Raw genomic sequence first — 16,352 nt, 5'->3', positions numbered from 1 at the left:
AGAAGATGGTGGCTTGGGAAAGGGATTACTCTGTGGCAGCCCCTAAATTATAGAACTTCCTTCCCACATGTGTGTCTTCACTGTAGACCCTTTGACATATGCTGAAGACATGCCTCTTTACCCTTTGACAGTTAAAGTATATAGGGGTGTATCTAATGATGTTAGACTCAGAGTAGACCCACTGGAATTAGTCACACCCATTATTTTCAGTGGATCTACTCTGAGTAGGACTAACATTGAATACAACCTTCTGTTCTGTGGGACCCAGCTTTTTTTTTTGAATTTATACTATTCTGTTCCATACGCAATGGTTTACTTGTTTTATAATTGTAACAGTTTTATAAGTTTTTATAATTTATATTATATTGTTGTAACCCACCCTGGGACCTTGTAGTGAAGGGCAGGTAAGCAATTTTGTGTTTATATGTATAGTTAAACTATGAGCTGTAGTCATGGGCACCAACTTGGACAGCTTTCTAAAAGGGGATTAGACAAATTCATGGATCTATCAATAGCTGCTAGTCTTGTTGGCTATGTACTACCTCCAGGATCAGAGACAGATTTTGGGGGATATGAGAATACTGTTGCACTCAGGTCCTGCTTGCAGGCTTCCCAAACACATCTGGTAGGCTACTGCGAGAATAGAGTGCTTGACTAGATGTGCCTTTTTCTGATCCTGCAGGGTTCTTATGTTCTAATGCTGATCTGTTTCCTCTTAAGGCGAGACTTTGAATCCACCAGTTCTGAAGTCTCCTCCTTCCCTGGACATGCCCCCCAGAACACAGGAAAAACTATGCCAGTACTGGAGCTGGTGTAGATATTTGCCCTCCCATTGGAAACAATGGTGGGAAGTGGGGATGGAGAAAAACCTACAAGAAAAAAACAACCCACCCTGTGTTGGTTGATATGAGCCCTGCAAAGTTTGAGATGGTTCCTCCACCACAGACTCCGTCTCCTTGCCCACAACCTCTATAGGATTGCTGTTAGCATTTTCACAATTATAGGCAGATGTGGTGGCTTATGATTATTTCACTTTTTAACAATGGAGGTAGTCTTCGGTATGTTGTAGAAGTATGTTCATAGCAATGACCATGGTGTTGTCTCTTTGATTCTGTCCAATTGAATGTTTTTGTTTTTAGCTCCTGAGGAAGTATATTCCCTGAAACGCATACAGCACATAATAAATAATCCACATAGCAACAGATTGCCTCCTTCTGTTTTGATTATGATTATTTCACACCTAACTAAATCAAAATTCAAATTGTCATACTACTCTGTCTCCATTACACAGAATTGAGAGAAAACACAAGATGTGCTTTTAAGCCTCAGGAAAGCAGGGAATTGCCTTCATCTCTACACTGCTATTTTCAAGCAAAGTTGTGTATTTACATGCTCAGTGTATAATGCCACTGCTGGCGCACCATCATGCCTCAGCATGGAAATCTAAAGAAAAAACCTACACTCAGACTGCATGTATGACCAAACATGGGTACTGAATAGCACTGGAAGTATTTCTTGATAATGTATAGATTAACATAATTTTTTTTTTAAGAGTCTGCTCCAGTTTAAAAGGTTCCGGGTCAGTTCCATGCTGTGAACAATGAAGACGCAAATAGGAAACACAGTAATTTTGATAAATACAGCTGGTTATCACCCATTTTACACAGCAATTGCACAAATCAGTCCATTTGCGGTCTGTCATTTTTGCATGTGTTCACCCATAAACCCATTCCATCTTGTTTCTGTATTACAGATATTTATGTATTTCTAAACATACTTTGAAATTAAACATATTATCTCAAATATGAATTTTAAACATATTTTGGTAAGTTTTTGAGCTGAGAATTGTGTCGGAGAATTCACAAAGTGCAACAGCTGAATAGATGCCTAAAATCTGATCTGTGCATTAGTCTGGGAGACGCAGATCAGCTCAGTTTGTATTGGAATTTGTAAATATAAAGTTCCTCAGGCATCCCTAGTGGGTCCTATATATTGCTATTTTGCTATCTTATCAGGGATGCCATTACAGTGTGTGTGTGTCTGTGTGTGTTTTAAAGGGGGGATTTCAAAGCCAGGTTTAAAATACTGCTCTCATTAAAATATTTTGCAAAGAAGCTATGTCTTTTAAGAGCATTTGTTATTATACAGCCTCAAGAGTAGCTGCATACTATAGCCAGCATGGATTTTTCACATTCCACCATGTTAAACTGAAAATACCCTCTACGCCATTCTGCTACTTTCCATAAGCTAATTTCAAAATAAAACCTCACAAAAGTTATAGTCCTGAACTCAGAAACATTTGCTTAACAACCCTCCAAATCTTCATGGTGATACACAAAACACTCCAGAGAGAATCTGGAGTTCAAAGTGTAAAACGAGGAAACAAATTCCAGACCTCTGTTGGACTTTTTTCTGTCAGTGGTCTCATAATTTGTTGAAATTAATTAAAAATCAGCCATGTTCACAGAGTACCAGTAATCCTATTACTGACCTTGCCCCATACTCTGACCATCATCTTCTGCAGTTTAAAAGTTAAAAAAAATGCATGGCTGACTTTTAATTAATTTAAGAAATTTAACATAGGAATCTATGATAGCAAAGGCATGCTCAGTAAGAACCAACTGTCAGTGTTCTAAAAGCTAGACTCACAGCTGTTTCATTGAGCTAATCAGGGGGCCACGCCAGACATTTTTTCTGCTTTAAACAGTCGTGGCTTCCCCCAAAGAATCCTGGGAAGTGAAGTTTGTGAAAGGTGCTGAGAGTTGTTAGGAGACTCCTATTCCCCTGACAGCTCTAGTAACCAGTGGACAGAAAGAAGAATACCAGCAAACATTACAAAAAATGTAATTCTTCATCTTTGGAGATGCAGTCCTGATTGTAGGTGTTACCACCACTCACCATATGCTTAGAGGCACGTTACCAAATTCTTCTAAGCTACACAGGAAGTGGATTGGACTGTGAAAGACCAACCCAAATTGTGTTCGCATTTTGACAAATTTGTAGGGCAGTACAATATCTCAAAGAGGAAGTCATGTTTCCTGCTCCCCTGGTGCATTCACTATAGCTTCCCAATTTCCCTGCTTTTTAACATTCAACAGAAATATCTGTTGGTTATAGGTATGTTCTTAAAGGGTTTTTTGCCTATTAGTGAATAATGTTGTATCTCATAACAAGATACAAAAGATAGGTGCTCTGGAGGAACAATAATGACAAGGTTCGAAATGCAGAAAAAGGGTTTTCCTCCTCCATCTTCCCTGAATGGTGTCCTGGTGCCTCTCCACATCAGTTGTTCCTCAGGTGAGCTTATCTGGTGGCAAGTGGATGAGTGCTGGCTGAATAAGGTACATGTAGGGCATTACAAGTAATTAATATGGCAGAGTCTCCTAGACATATGCACCTAGTTAATGGGAGGTCCAGGGCATGCATGCATGGTGGGCCCTGCTGAGGCTCTGGTAGCTGCCTGAGGGTGCCAATAGGAATGTTAAGCTTGATGGTGTCCCTGATGGTTACTGGATAATCCCTGAGTAGTCCTGAGCTACGGTGACCTGAGAATGATTCTGGCAATTTTGAAGTTTCCTGTCCTATTTGAAAAGTCTGCTGGGAGTTGGGGTGAGGCCATGTCTCCCTTTTTCATCACTTTTATTACTACTTTCACCATCTATATTATGCCAAAGAATCCAGTAAAATAACACCAGTGTGCAGTTGAAATTCTTTATTGTCGCTTTAGAGTACGTTTGTTCATTTGCAGCTTAAACATTCTAACATTTGGGTAAAACTTGAAAACTAAGGCTAGGCTGGAGACCTTTCATATTCCAGGATCTCTTAATACAATTTATTTATAAAATGCACCTATAAAAATGCATTGTAGAAGCAACAAGGATTGAACAAAGATGTGGAAGCAGACACGACACTTAATATGATCAACACAGAATACCTTGCGTGTTGGCTTATGGCTCTGTATTTCTAGTTATAGTCAGTGCAGGGAAGAAAAATGCTTGTTTTAGCTATAAGGATTTGATGACAAATACAGTCTGTAAAAATTCAAATTCTAAGAAAAAATGCTGGGGGGAAAGTGCTTACTCAACAGAGATGACATCTGATTAAATTAGGATGTTTCAAGGAATATATGTAGTCTCAGCTCACTAAACAGAGTAGAGAACCCATAAGAGTCTGCTTCATACAAATTGTGGACCTATTTCAAGAGGGGCCAAGAGAGTGAACAGAGCAGGGGTAGCCAACATGGACTCCTTCAGATTTGTGGAACTACAGTTCACATCAGTCCTAGCCAGCATGGCCAATGGTCAAGGATGATGGGAGTTGTAGTCCAACAACATTTGGAGAGCATCATTTTGACTATTCCTGGAACAGAGAGTTTTCTTTCTACCAGAATGCTCACCCCCCACTCTGGTATTTTGAATGTCAGGGTTTCCCTTTATTTTTTCTGTCAAAAGCAAAGGTAACAGATGCTGTAGAAAACAGGAAGCAGCACATGGATCAAATATATATACCACAGTGTCTGTGAGACTCTGACACTTGTGACCTTCCAAGACAGGCTGCCTGTTGTGGCCTGCCAGATGCTTGACAACCTCCCTGTTTTTGCAGTTCCTGGCGGGCACAAACACAAGGCTTATTAGCCTCCCTGGTGGATATGTGGCTCTTTGTCTTTAGCTTGCTGCATCACAAGTTGTGTAGGCATGGAATAGCTCATCTCTTTTTGTTGGGAAGTGGTCACATGCACATGATTTTATGGAGCAATGGATGGGTGGTACTGTGATGTTCCTCTATGTGGCACTCTGTGAGCCATTTTTCAATAGCATGTCACCGTCCCTTGTTGTAGGGGTATTATGTTTTTTTGGACAAAGGAGTGTGGACATGATGCCTCAACTTCGATTGCCATGTCTAGGATGCTGTTTTAACCACAGCAGGTAAAGATGTTCCTACTAAATGGAGCTTCAAAGTGTTGATCACTAGAACTAAGCAGAGAAATAACAACAACAACAACAATAATAAAAGCTTCTAACACACCATGTGAAAACCCACGACATTTTTCAGGCCGGAGGCAAAACCTTCAGTTGTAGACATTGGTATGCTTTCCCTCATGGCAAAGCCAACAGACTATCTCTTTATACTCTCAGCATAAGGGCAGGAAATGAGGGGTGATCTACCTACTGACACTAATCATGCAAATCCTGGTGTGAAGTGAGGATATTAATATGTGCCATTTGGGATCTAAAACATTCCCTTTAAAAAGAGTAACAAAATACTCTTACATTTTCTCATGTAATGTCACAGTCTGAAGAAGGGCAACATTTTAATGTTAACTGCCACTTTTAATTGCATGGGGAAAATACTTTTTGTTGGTTTTGTACAATCATGGTGTGTATGTGTGCATGTGTGTGTGCACATGCACGTGCATGTGTGTGGTGGTGATGGGGGCACCTTTATGTCAGAATGACTCCCTATTTCCTCTCTTGAGAATGGTTTGCTGTGTCCATGTTTCTGTTCCAAACTTCAGATGGTGTGTATCTAAATATATGATATACCTTTCACAATACTTGGATATGGCCAGTCTGAATGAGGTGGGCTGCTGAGGAGGACTTAATATTTTTTGAAACAGCGACTCTTCATTTATACAGAGAAATTAAGAACCTCTGCTATCATATTTACTTAAAGAACAGCTCAATTGATTTTCAATGAAACTTGTTTCAAAATACAACTGAGGTATAAAAGTTGTAAGAGTTTAATTAAGAGAAGGAACAGTCATATAAAAATGGAGAATGGACACAAATTAAGGTCCTCAGTTTTCTCAGAAAATTTGTTGCCAGAAAATTTGCTGATGCTAGGAATGGTTTTCTCTTTGAAAGAGAAATAGGAAAAGATGTAAAACAATCATGGGACTTTCAAAATTCACGATTTATTTATGGCAAGGCTGTGTAGGAATCACAGACCAATACTTTTAGCGCCACAATTTGTTCAAGGGCTATAAAATGTAATTGGTTGGCAAATTGCTTTGCAGTGACATTTGCAAATGCTAGCTGCCAAAGAAAGAAACACAGAAGATACATTCAAAAATTAAAAGTTCACATGACCTACCTTTTTTCTTTTACAATATAAGTCACAGTGTGTTAACCAACAACAGCATTAAGAAAAATTAATGATCCTCATGCAACATCTCCTCCCACTTTTGCAAACCCTGTGGCACATCTGAAAAGTGTCCACATACACGACACCCCTCCCCACAATATACACCAGATACATTTAGCTTCTTTTTGAGTTGCGTAAATTTTGTTTACTAAAAAATCGATGGCATGCAAGTTCCATCAATTCAAGCCCACCAAATGATTTTTGTTGTATAACAAAAATGAGAACCACAATCACAAAATACCACCGTACAAAGGTGTACAAGTATAGCAGCACAAACGCAGCTAACGTGAAAGATGTCCAGTACAAGAGAGAAACGCACTTAACAACCATGACCCTGAACTCAGATTTACAGGGTGGAATTTTACTTCTCCCTGTAGCATCAAAGTATTTTTTGCCTTGGTAGAACAAACGGAGCCTTTCTTCCTTTTCTTCCCAGCGCTTCTGACACCAGAGTTGCAGTTCTTCCCGAGAGGTTGGTAGAGCCTTCACTGGATATCTCTGGACATGAAAATGAATTTCGTTTGGGAAGTTCCCATTCAGAAGATGCTTCTCGGTTTGAGGAATGTTTTGAGGATATGCCACTGTTATGTCATGGATAGCATCAAGGTTATTACCTAAGGAAAAAAATAGTTAAGATTGTGAATACCGCCGGTATTTCAATATTCCTGAAATTTAGCACTGATTAGATACTGTGAGCAATTGAAACCAGTTTCACACAGAAATTCAACATTTGACACATTAAATGGGTATTATTATTTATTATTGTGTGTATTTACAACCTGCTCTTCACTGAATTTCAATCCCAGAGTGGGAAACAAGAAAAAAGAAGATAAACACAAATTTTACAAAATCAATAAAAACAAGTTCAATAAGTAACAAACAAGTTAACAACTCCATTATAAAACAAAACAAACTAAACAGCAATAAGAACAACATTGAAAATTTAGGTAAATATCTGGGTAAAGAAAACAGGGCACCCCACTGACTAAAACAAGCAAGTGGCCTTAGCACCTGTTCTTACCCCATCTCTCACCTGGGGCAACCCATTCACTTCCCATCTCTCACCACTTTGTGGTTTATTATCAACCTTTCACTCCCATCTCCAGCCCGCTTAGGCTCTTACCCTGAGTGACATGAATTGTTGCTGACAAGCACCCATGGCAGAAGCCTCCTTCCCCTGTTCCACAATCTCAACAGAGCAAAAAATAAACACGGAAGAGAAGGAAGGGGGCTCCCTTCTGGTGATCCTGAAGTGGTGGCCCAAAAAAGGATATCCCTTGGAGGGGGATAGCTTTGTTCCTTGCTTATCAGGCAAGACCAGCTCCTTCCCAACAAATGAGAAATGGCCAGAACATGCCTGAACATGCAGAAAGGTAATATATAAATTTGCAATCTTAACCCTGCTTACCTAGGAGTAAGTCCCACTGAATTCAATAGGAGTTACTTCTGAGTAGACGTGATTAGGATTGCAAGGTAAGTCATCTGCGTACCTTTTACTGTTGCTTTCTTGTCAGACAAAAAGCAGCCCACAGTATTATTTTATACTTTCTGCATGTGCACCAATACCAACTTTAACACAATGCATTTCCCTCTCTCTAATTTCAAAATTCTGCTCTTCACTTCTGTATTTTTGTCAGATATTTCTGCCAGCACATCTTTACCATGTCATCATAATGCTGCTGCAATACTGATGTGATCATATGCTTTGCAACACTGCAAGGGTGTACTTTTGCTATGTTCCTGTTTTATTTATTTATTTAATTAATTAAACTTCGATCCCGCTCTTCTTCCCAGAAGGAGCCCAGGGCGACAAAGGACAAAACACTAAAAACATCTTTGAAAAAATCTTTAAAAACATCTTAAAAAGCAATTCCAACACAGACACAGACTGGGATAGGGTATCTACTTAAAAGGCTTGTTGAAAGAGGAAGGTCTTCAGTAAGCACCAAAAAGATAACAGAGACATGTGTAATATTTAACGGGAGGGAATTCCAAAGGGTAGGTGCCACAACATTAAAGGTCTGCTTCCTATGATGCGTGGAACAAACCTCTTGATAAAAGGTATATAAGGGATAAGACAGTCTTTCAAGTATTCTAAACATTTCTAAACATTCATGTGATGGTGCAGCCACTTTTAGCATTTGGCTCTTTTACCTTATTTTATCCTTCTGTCAGATGCTGTAGGCTGGAGAGAGCCAATGTGGTGCTCTCCAAATGTTTTGGCCAATGCTCAGGGATGATTGGAATTGTAGTCAAAACATATGGATAGCATCATTTTGGCTACCCCTGTCATCACCTCCTCCTGTCACTGGGAATCCCTGACATTGCTTCCATTGTTTTATTTGCCTTGCTGATCTAGTGTAGATTCTAAGCCATCTGATGGCATTCTATTGTTGGTACTATGTGTTATATAACAATGACAATAATTTCTCCAGGGACAATCCTAGATTTGTTTATTATTTATTTTATTTGTTACATTTATACCCCGCCTTTCTTTCACCATGGAACCCAAGGCAGCATACATGTGGTTCCCAGGCGGTCTCCCATCCAGGCACTGACCAGACCCAGATCTGCTTAACTTCAGCAATGTGATAGCCTCATGTACCTTCAGACCATAGCCTGGAACTAATAGGTTGTTTCAGCTTGTGTGTGTGCATGACACCCAGCAGGCTCACAAACAGGCCTGGCACTAGCACATGGCCAGGTAGGGCACTGGTCCAAGGGCCCAGGATCTCACACAGGGCCCCAGGGGGCCCTTCTGGGAGAAGTATAGGCCAGCAGCAGAGGAGGGAATCAGAGGGCAGTGGTGCAGGCAAGCCCCACCTGTTCTACAGCCACAGAGTCTGTCCTACTAAGCTGCGCTGCTGCTGGAGAAGAGAAGCTCCAGGATGGTTGCTAAGGAGTTGCCCCACCTGTCCTGAGTTTCAGGCATGGGAGGAGGGGGTGGAGCTTACTGCCCTGTAGCAGCAGAAGCGAGGCAATGCTGGGGGGAGGAAGGTGCTGAAAAAGAGCCTAACTATGTCTATTCTAATGTCTGCTCAGAAGTAAGCCTTGTTTACTAAGAAGGGCTTCCTCCCATTTAGAATTGGAGCCTAAGTGTGGGCTGTGGAACTTGGAAGGAAGGTAAGAAGGCTTTACTCAGAAGTAAGTTCCATTGGGTTCACTGGGACTTACTCCCAGGTAAATGCATTGGATTGCAGCTTTAATTGCATAATACTTATTGCCTCCCCACCCCCTTGTTCCCTTTGCCCCAGTAATCACACACAGAGAGAGAGAGAGTGTTAAGCGATTCCTTCTCCTTTTACAGGCAAACTTCCATTGTTTAGGTCTGTCCTTGGGCCTGTGGTATAAGAATTTCCTTTCTGTCCTCCCCCCTACCCCAGTTATAGCTGGGAAGCTCCTATTATTATTTTCATTGATATTTTGCTTTTTCTATAGAGCTCAAAGATGGTTCTTCCCCTCCACATTTTATCCCCTCAACACCCCTGTGAAGTAGGTTAGACTGAGAGACAGTTACTGGCCCAAGGCCACCCAGTGAGCTTCATGGCTGAGCAGGGCTTTGAAAGCAGGTCTGGCAGGAGGTCCTAGTTATCATGTGTCTCTTTAACTTGGAAATTTGTACATTTACGATGCTTGGTGGTAACATGGCATGTTCAAAGACTAGTAGCTTGTCCCTAGAAAGGCCCTTTTTCAGTCCTTCATACAAAACATTATATTAGTAATACTAATAGCATTAAATCTCCACCAGTGCTGTGTGTTTATTCTGCACTAGGCATCAAAGGTGATTGCTCTTATTAGACATTTTTATGAGGGTTTCTGATGGACTGAGGCATGCTGGAGTATTGTGTTGCATCTGTGTTTATATGGGTCTACAGTATCAGAAGGTTTTTCTGCATGTAAGCCCTATGATGTGGGGGTATCCTTGTGTCATTTTTGTACACAATACATACTTTTTAACATATAGGTGAATTGTAGCTGAATTATTGTGAATGCTTTTTTTTCAATGGAATTTTAACTTTTTAAAAGGGCAGCCTTCAATCTACTGTTCTGTCCTTGGCTTGCCCTGGTGCTCTGATACAACATGCCGTGTGGCAATAGGGAGTTTTAAGATTAATTCTAGAATGCCTCCTAATATCTCAGCTCAGTTGAGTAAGTTGTGACTGCAGGGAAAGGGCCATTGCAGCATCTGCCTTGCACACAGAAGGGACTGAACCTGAGAAACCTTCTGGGAGAGACTCCTGCCTGAAACTCTGGAGAGCTGTTGCCAGACAGTGCAGATAGTACTGGGCTAGATGGACCAATGATCTGACTCAGTATAAGGCAGCTTCCTCTGTGAGTGGAAAATCCTGGTGGAGAACTGAAATCTTTATTTGGTGCTCTTTTCAAAGCTCTTTGCAAATGACAGGAAAGGATGGTTTCATCTCCCCCACACACATACTTTTTGTCTGTGAAAACATTAGAGAAGCCAACAGAAACAGTGAAAAATGAGAATGATTTCTCAGTACATTTTGTGGAAGATTCCAGGCTCTGATACTATTCATATAATCTGCCTATTATTAACATGGTAGACCAGAATAAATTCTTAGAAGCTGAGGCCTACAAAATAGGTAAATGCACCCTAACAAATTAAAATAAATCAAAATTTTGTATTTTTATTTTATAAGAGGGAGTTGCAATATTGGCAAAGATTTGTTTTCTTTGAAAGGAGTGGGGCCACAAGGAAGGAGGAATGCGGTTTGAGAAGGAAAGGGAGGGGACAAGGGCTCACTGATATCCTGTGCCTGAGGGCCCCCAGAAACCTGGAGCCTGCCCTGCTCACAAAGGTTAGGTTTTATGTTGCCTCAGTTCCTTAGAACCCCTTCCTGAAAAAGTTACTTCAGGCACAGGGATCTGCCCCATATCCTCCACTCTGAAGACAGATACAAAAATTGATTTAGCTTCTCTGCAATGTCCTTATCCTGCTTTAGCACACCTTTGGTTCCCTTGTCATCTAAGAATCCAACTGCCTGCCTAGACAGAAGTGAATGAATTATTGGCCCTCCATCCAACCTGAATAGCATACACCTGCCTACTTTCTGGATCAACAAGTGGGGCTGTGTCCTCTCCTTCTCTAGGCTGCCTGATTTTTAAAGCAGGGTAAACCTTCATTTGTGAACAAAAAAAAATTAAATGAGCTAAGCAGCAGTAGCTGTGACAATGCCCTGGGTGATAATGAAAGTAGCTTTCAAAGCGTGTCTGAAACTTCCCAAGATTTGTCCCAAAGGAAAGGCTCTCTGAGCTTTAAAAGGTATCAGTATTCCCCTGCAAATCTAGAACATTCAGCCAGATGGACCCTTGTTAAGCAGGAACTATTTTATTAAGTAAACAGAATGCAACTCTATCATTACCCTAAAAGTCTTGCAAAAAGGAGATCTCACCAGCTTGCCCTCAATGTATCTCTTTAAGGCCACATTGCTTTGCACATTTACTCTAGACCAGCCTTTCCCAACCAGTGTGCCTCCAGATGTTGTTGGACCACAACTCCCATCTTTCCTGACCATTGGCAATGCTGGCTGAGGCTGATGGGAGTTGTGGTCCAACAATATCTGGAGGCACACTGGTTGAAAAAGGCTGCTCTAGACTAAGCCTCACTGAATCCTTCCGAGTAAACGTGTAAGATGTCATTGCAAAAGTCAATAAAATAAATAAATAAATAAACGCCAATCTACTAGAAAGGCATATTGTCTGCACCCATATATTTGATCTCCACAATATTTACTTCATACTTCCCCTACTTTGTCAAACATAAAATGCATTGTTCCTAATATTCAAAAGGATTACAGGCTTCTAAACACAGCCATTGTCTGGGTCATGCATATTTCAAAATAACATAAAAGAGCAGCTTAGGAGGCTTTGTTTGTTTATTTTAAAAAGTCTGATAGTTTAGTTATCCAGAGATGGCAAACTTCAGCCGATTTATTAAATCACTGTTGAAAGGAGCATGACCTTTCCTGTTATAGCACTAAGCAGCTGGTACCACAGTGCATACCTTTAAAAGGTTCCAAATGTTCCCCAATGAGTCGTTCAGTCACATCTATTAATATCAGCATTAATAAACTACCACTGCCAACTCATTTTTAAATAATTGCATTATCCCAGAAATTAGAATGTTCCATAAGAGAGACTGAAGGTCCTGTAAAAAGAAAAAAAGCAGGGATGGGAAACATGTGGCACTACAGAGGTTGCTGGACTACAATCCCCATCATCCTTGATCACTGGCCAGGGTGCCTAGGGACAGTAGCAGCCAGCAGAGGTGCACAGGTGGGGCTGCTTGGCTCTCCTGGCTTCTAGACACTGCACACCACTGCAGGTTACAAAGAGGGAGCGGAAGAGGGGCAAGGCAGTGGGTAGCTCAGCATGGTGCAAGTGCAGGTGTAGAATCAGATTGGCTCCACCATTGTGCTGGACCATGCTGAGCCCCCCACTGCCATGCCCCTCCCCCTCTTGGTAAATGGCAGTGATGTGTGGTGTTGGGAAGCCAGGATAGCAATGCAGCCCCACCTGTGCAGTCCCACCCACTGTTACTGGCTGAGGATGATGGGAATTGAAGTCCAACAGCATGGGAGGGGACACAGGTTCCAAACCCCTGTTTTAAAGCATTTGGGGTTGGTTCCTTCACATTTGCTCAGCAAGGCACTTATGTCCAGGCATAGCCTTTTGTGGGAGATGCTGACTCAAGCTTATCTTCTGTAGTTTTTCCCAGTGTTCAAATAAGGCAGGGGGTCAGCATCTGGAGGCCACTGGCCAACCCCCTGAAGGATTCCACTTGACTTCCTTGTTACCAACCTAGGAGTGCTCAAATTATGGGCAAAATAATATGGGGCCCTTAATGAAATCCACAAGCTCTAGCACAGGGGTGGCTAACAGGGAAATTGCAACATTTGGCTTATCATGTGATTCTCCATATGACTGCAAATCACCTTACAACAATGCTACAAATAGCCATTATAGGGCAAGTCATCTTACTGTCACACTAAGTGGTTCAGGATCAGGTTTCTCAATTCTTATTCAGGAGCCCATTTCAATTTTGGTAGCTAAAGGTTTCCAGAGACAGGCTGCAATCCTATGTCCAATTACCTGGAAGCATGTCCTGTTGGACTCAATGGGACTCATTTCTGAGTAGACTTGTAAAGGATTGAACTGTTAAAGTACTAAGCAGAACTCTGGAGTTAATGCTCTTCTAATAACAGAAAACAAAACCATCAGTATTCCATTGGTGACAAAATAATATGAACTTATGCTTAACAATTCCTAATAAAGATGGGCAATGGCTCCATCTACTTAGAAGTTACTAAGCAAACAAACAACAATCCAGATTATGGGTCCTTTCTATTAATATGTTTTAGACCTATTTGTATTCCACTTAAAGTTGCTCATATTTCAGGATTTACAGACATGATGTCTTTCAATAATTCCAGTGCAAAGTTAATTGCTTTTAGGCATTATGTATCAGGCCTGCAAAAGGCAACTCCAAACATTCTAGCTAAACTTATGACCAAAGTAAAAGCTTCCCTAATAAATCAGTTGAATGCATTTTCAAGAGCAAATGAAAAATCACATTTTATCTCATCTACTGCACTGGATTCTTTTAATTCTCCCTTTAATAATAGTGTCTTACTTGACTTTACACAAATTTAACTTAATTAGTTAAATTTCTAGCTGAATATAAATGGAAATTATTTATCCTCTGCATAAATCAAGCTTTTCAGATATAATCTGATTTTTTTCTCTACTTGATTTATGAAAACAAACAAGATTAATCTTGTGAGGTGGATTATAGGATAAAAAAAATCCAACAGATGAAGAAATCTAAATTATGTAGGATGAAATGTAGGTTTCCCTACGTAGATTTTGGGAAACAGAGATTTAGACTTGGAATGGTCAAAATTGCAAACTGCTTCTTGAGGCTTAACCCGGTGCAGCGGAGGCCTTCAAAATGGATCACAAAGTTAACTATTATCTTTGCCTAAAGCAGGTGTGGAGAACCTTTTTCAGCATGAGGGCTGCATTCCTTAATAGGCAACTTTCCAGGAGTTGCATGCTAATGATAAGTGGAGCAATAGTTGCGGATCTTACTCTTGTATAGTTGGGTGCATTCCAGATGTGCAAGGATTACAGGTTTCTACACGCATAGACCACTCCCACCTCTCCATCGTCCACCCAGGCATCCAAGATTCATTGGGTGCATTCAACCTAGGCAAAAGCACTTGAGAAGAACTGTGGGCTGGTGAGGGGTGTGCCCTTGGCAGAGGCCTGTGAAGAATCTTGAGGGCTAAATAAGCACTTGGAGGGCTGCATTTGGCCCATAGCCATGAGGAAATATCCCAGATTAATGGGAACCTTAGAGAATGTGAGTTTCCAAAGTGATAGCCATGCTAGTCTCTTGCAGCAAAAACAACATAGTCTTGTGGTGCCTTAATAAATTTGCCAGTCTTGAAGACATCACAAGACTGTTGCTAATTAATGTAATTCATTACATTTCCTTACACTAACAAGTAGATGAAAAAGAATGTTGCACTCATACAAAATGGAGCAGAAGATCAGTGGTCGATAATTAAGTGAAAAGGCAGGCTTAAGGTAACGACATTATACAAAGTGATCAACGTGGTTTGAGCTATATGCAACTGTTAATCAGGGGGAAATTCGGTTGCAGTCCTAAAATAATGTTAAAGACTAGCACTGCATTCCTATACATGCCTACTCAAATGAAAGCCCCATTGAATTGAATGGGACTTTCTACCAGGAAAACTGGGTACAGGACTGCAGCTTAAACCCTGAAATGTTCAGTTATATGCATTTCCCTTTGCAGCTGATGCATGTACAACATGCTGGATCTTTTAAAGTAATTTCTGCAATACATCTACCAGCATACTCAGGCTTCAATATTATATTTTTTAAAGTGGGAATAAGTCCCACTGAACACCATGAGTACTAACATAAAGGACTGCAGTGTCAATTATTGATTGTTGGTTTTGTAACATTAAGAAGTCTTTAATTTCAAGTCATGTTGGGTTTTGCCAGACATCTTAGTCAGCACGGATAAACTTTTCAGCTGAAACTACACAAGTCATCTGCATTTTGAATGAACCCTTTTGCCAAGTGTTTCAGCTACATAAAATATATTATTTTACATTTCTGTCTTCAAGTTGAATATCTTAGTATTCAAAGGGCCCATCTAATCCAGTATTTTGCTCTTAGAGTGGTGAACCAGAAGCTTATGGGAAGTCCACAAGGAGGACATCAGCACAACAGCGTTCCCCACACTTGTGATTCTTAGCAACTGGCATTCAGATGCATACTACCTCTAATACTGGTGGTAATACATAGCCCACTGCAGCCCCCACCTCCTCCCTATGTATGTGTGCACACGTGTACTTAAATACGTTCGGTTGCACCACCTCATGGGTCAGTGTGCATGCCTGCCATCTTGGGTAATGGCAGGCATGCGCACACAGCACACAGATGTGCAAGACTGGCATATTTAAGTGTGTGCCGACTGCATGCATGTGCAGGGCTGATGTCAGCTGGAAGAGTGGAGGTCCTGCTCCATAATCCGCACCACCATCTAGTCACAGATTGTGACCTGATGCTGGTGGGGATCTCGGAGTAGAAGCTCCACCCTCCCAGCTCCAGCTGCAGGGGCCCTTGGTCAGCCACAGGGCCCTTCACCAGTGCCCAATCTGGCTGCCTGCTGGCACCAGGTCTGATGATTAGTAGCCATTGATAGCCTTGGATTCTTTACAATGTAACATTCAATGTGGTATTAACAGGCTATCCACCAGCACTGTAAATGTTTGAAGATGTAAGATATAGATATAAGGAGTAGGCACACTTTGCTTTATTTTGTACTTATAGTTATTATGCCCAGCTCACCAGGGCCTTAAAGTGTCCCTGCATCCAAACAGGGCAAACATCTCTGTGTGGATTTTGATTGTGAGAATGGCATGAACGCTTACACCCCCTCCCCAACATATAACTCTGCTCTAAACAAGTGCTGAATGGAAAAAAACCTCAAACATCTTTTTTCTTTGGCATTTACAATATAAAGCAGGAACAACATCAAGGACAGAATAGCCTATAAGACAACAGAATTCACAAAAGGTTTAAAACTTCATGCACATCTCTTTACTACAGCAATGACAGTTTTGGTTAATCTAAATCACTTTACA

The 16,352-nt window shown here is 41.0% G+C and overlaps 1 protein-coding gene and 1 long non-coding RNA gene across 7 annotated transcripts in view; one reads left to right on the top strand and one right to left on the bottom strand.

Annotated features, from left to right (window-relative positions):
- Positions 1-3,703: 3,703 nt before the first annotated feature.
- The window catches only part of LCLAT1 (lysocardiolipin acyltransferase 1), a 154,674-nt gene continuing 142,025 nt past the window's right edge, over positions 3,704-16,352 (bottom strand). For all 6 annotated transcript variants that reach the window (XM_061624992.1, XM_061624991.1, XM_061624989.1 and 3 more), the window contains one exon: positions 3,704-6,758. In XM_061624992.1, coding sequence (XP_061480976.1) covers positions 6,259-6,758 — 500 coding nt within the window. In that variant the 3' untranslated portion in view covers positions 3,704-6,258. The remainder of the gene's footprint in view (positions 6,759-16,352) is intronic.
- The window catches only part of LOC133384486 (uncharacterized), a 33,092-nt gene continuing 25,895 nt past the window's right edge, over positions 9,156-16,352 (top strand). Inside the window, exon 1 of the long non-coding RNA XR_009762581.1 lies at positions 9,156-9,267. This is a non-coding gene — a long non-coding RNA (uncharacterized LOC133384486). The remainder of the gene's footprint in view (positions 9,268-16,352) is intronic.

This window comes from Rhineura floridana, chromosome 4 (assembly GCF_030035675.1).
Source record: "Rhineura floridana isolate rRhiFlo1 chromosome 4, rRhiFlo1.hap2, whole genome shotgun sequence".
In the NCBI taxonomy this organism is placed as follows: Eukaryota; Metazoa; Chordata; class Lepidosauria; order Squamata; family Rhineuridae; genus Rhineura; species Rhineura floridana.
This window is presented reverse-complemented; position numbering and strand designations above follow the sequence as displayed.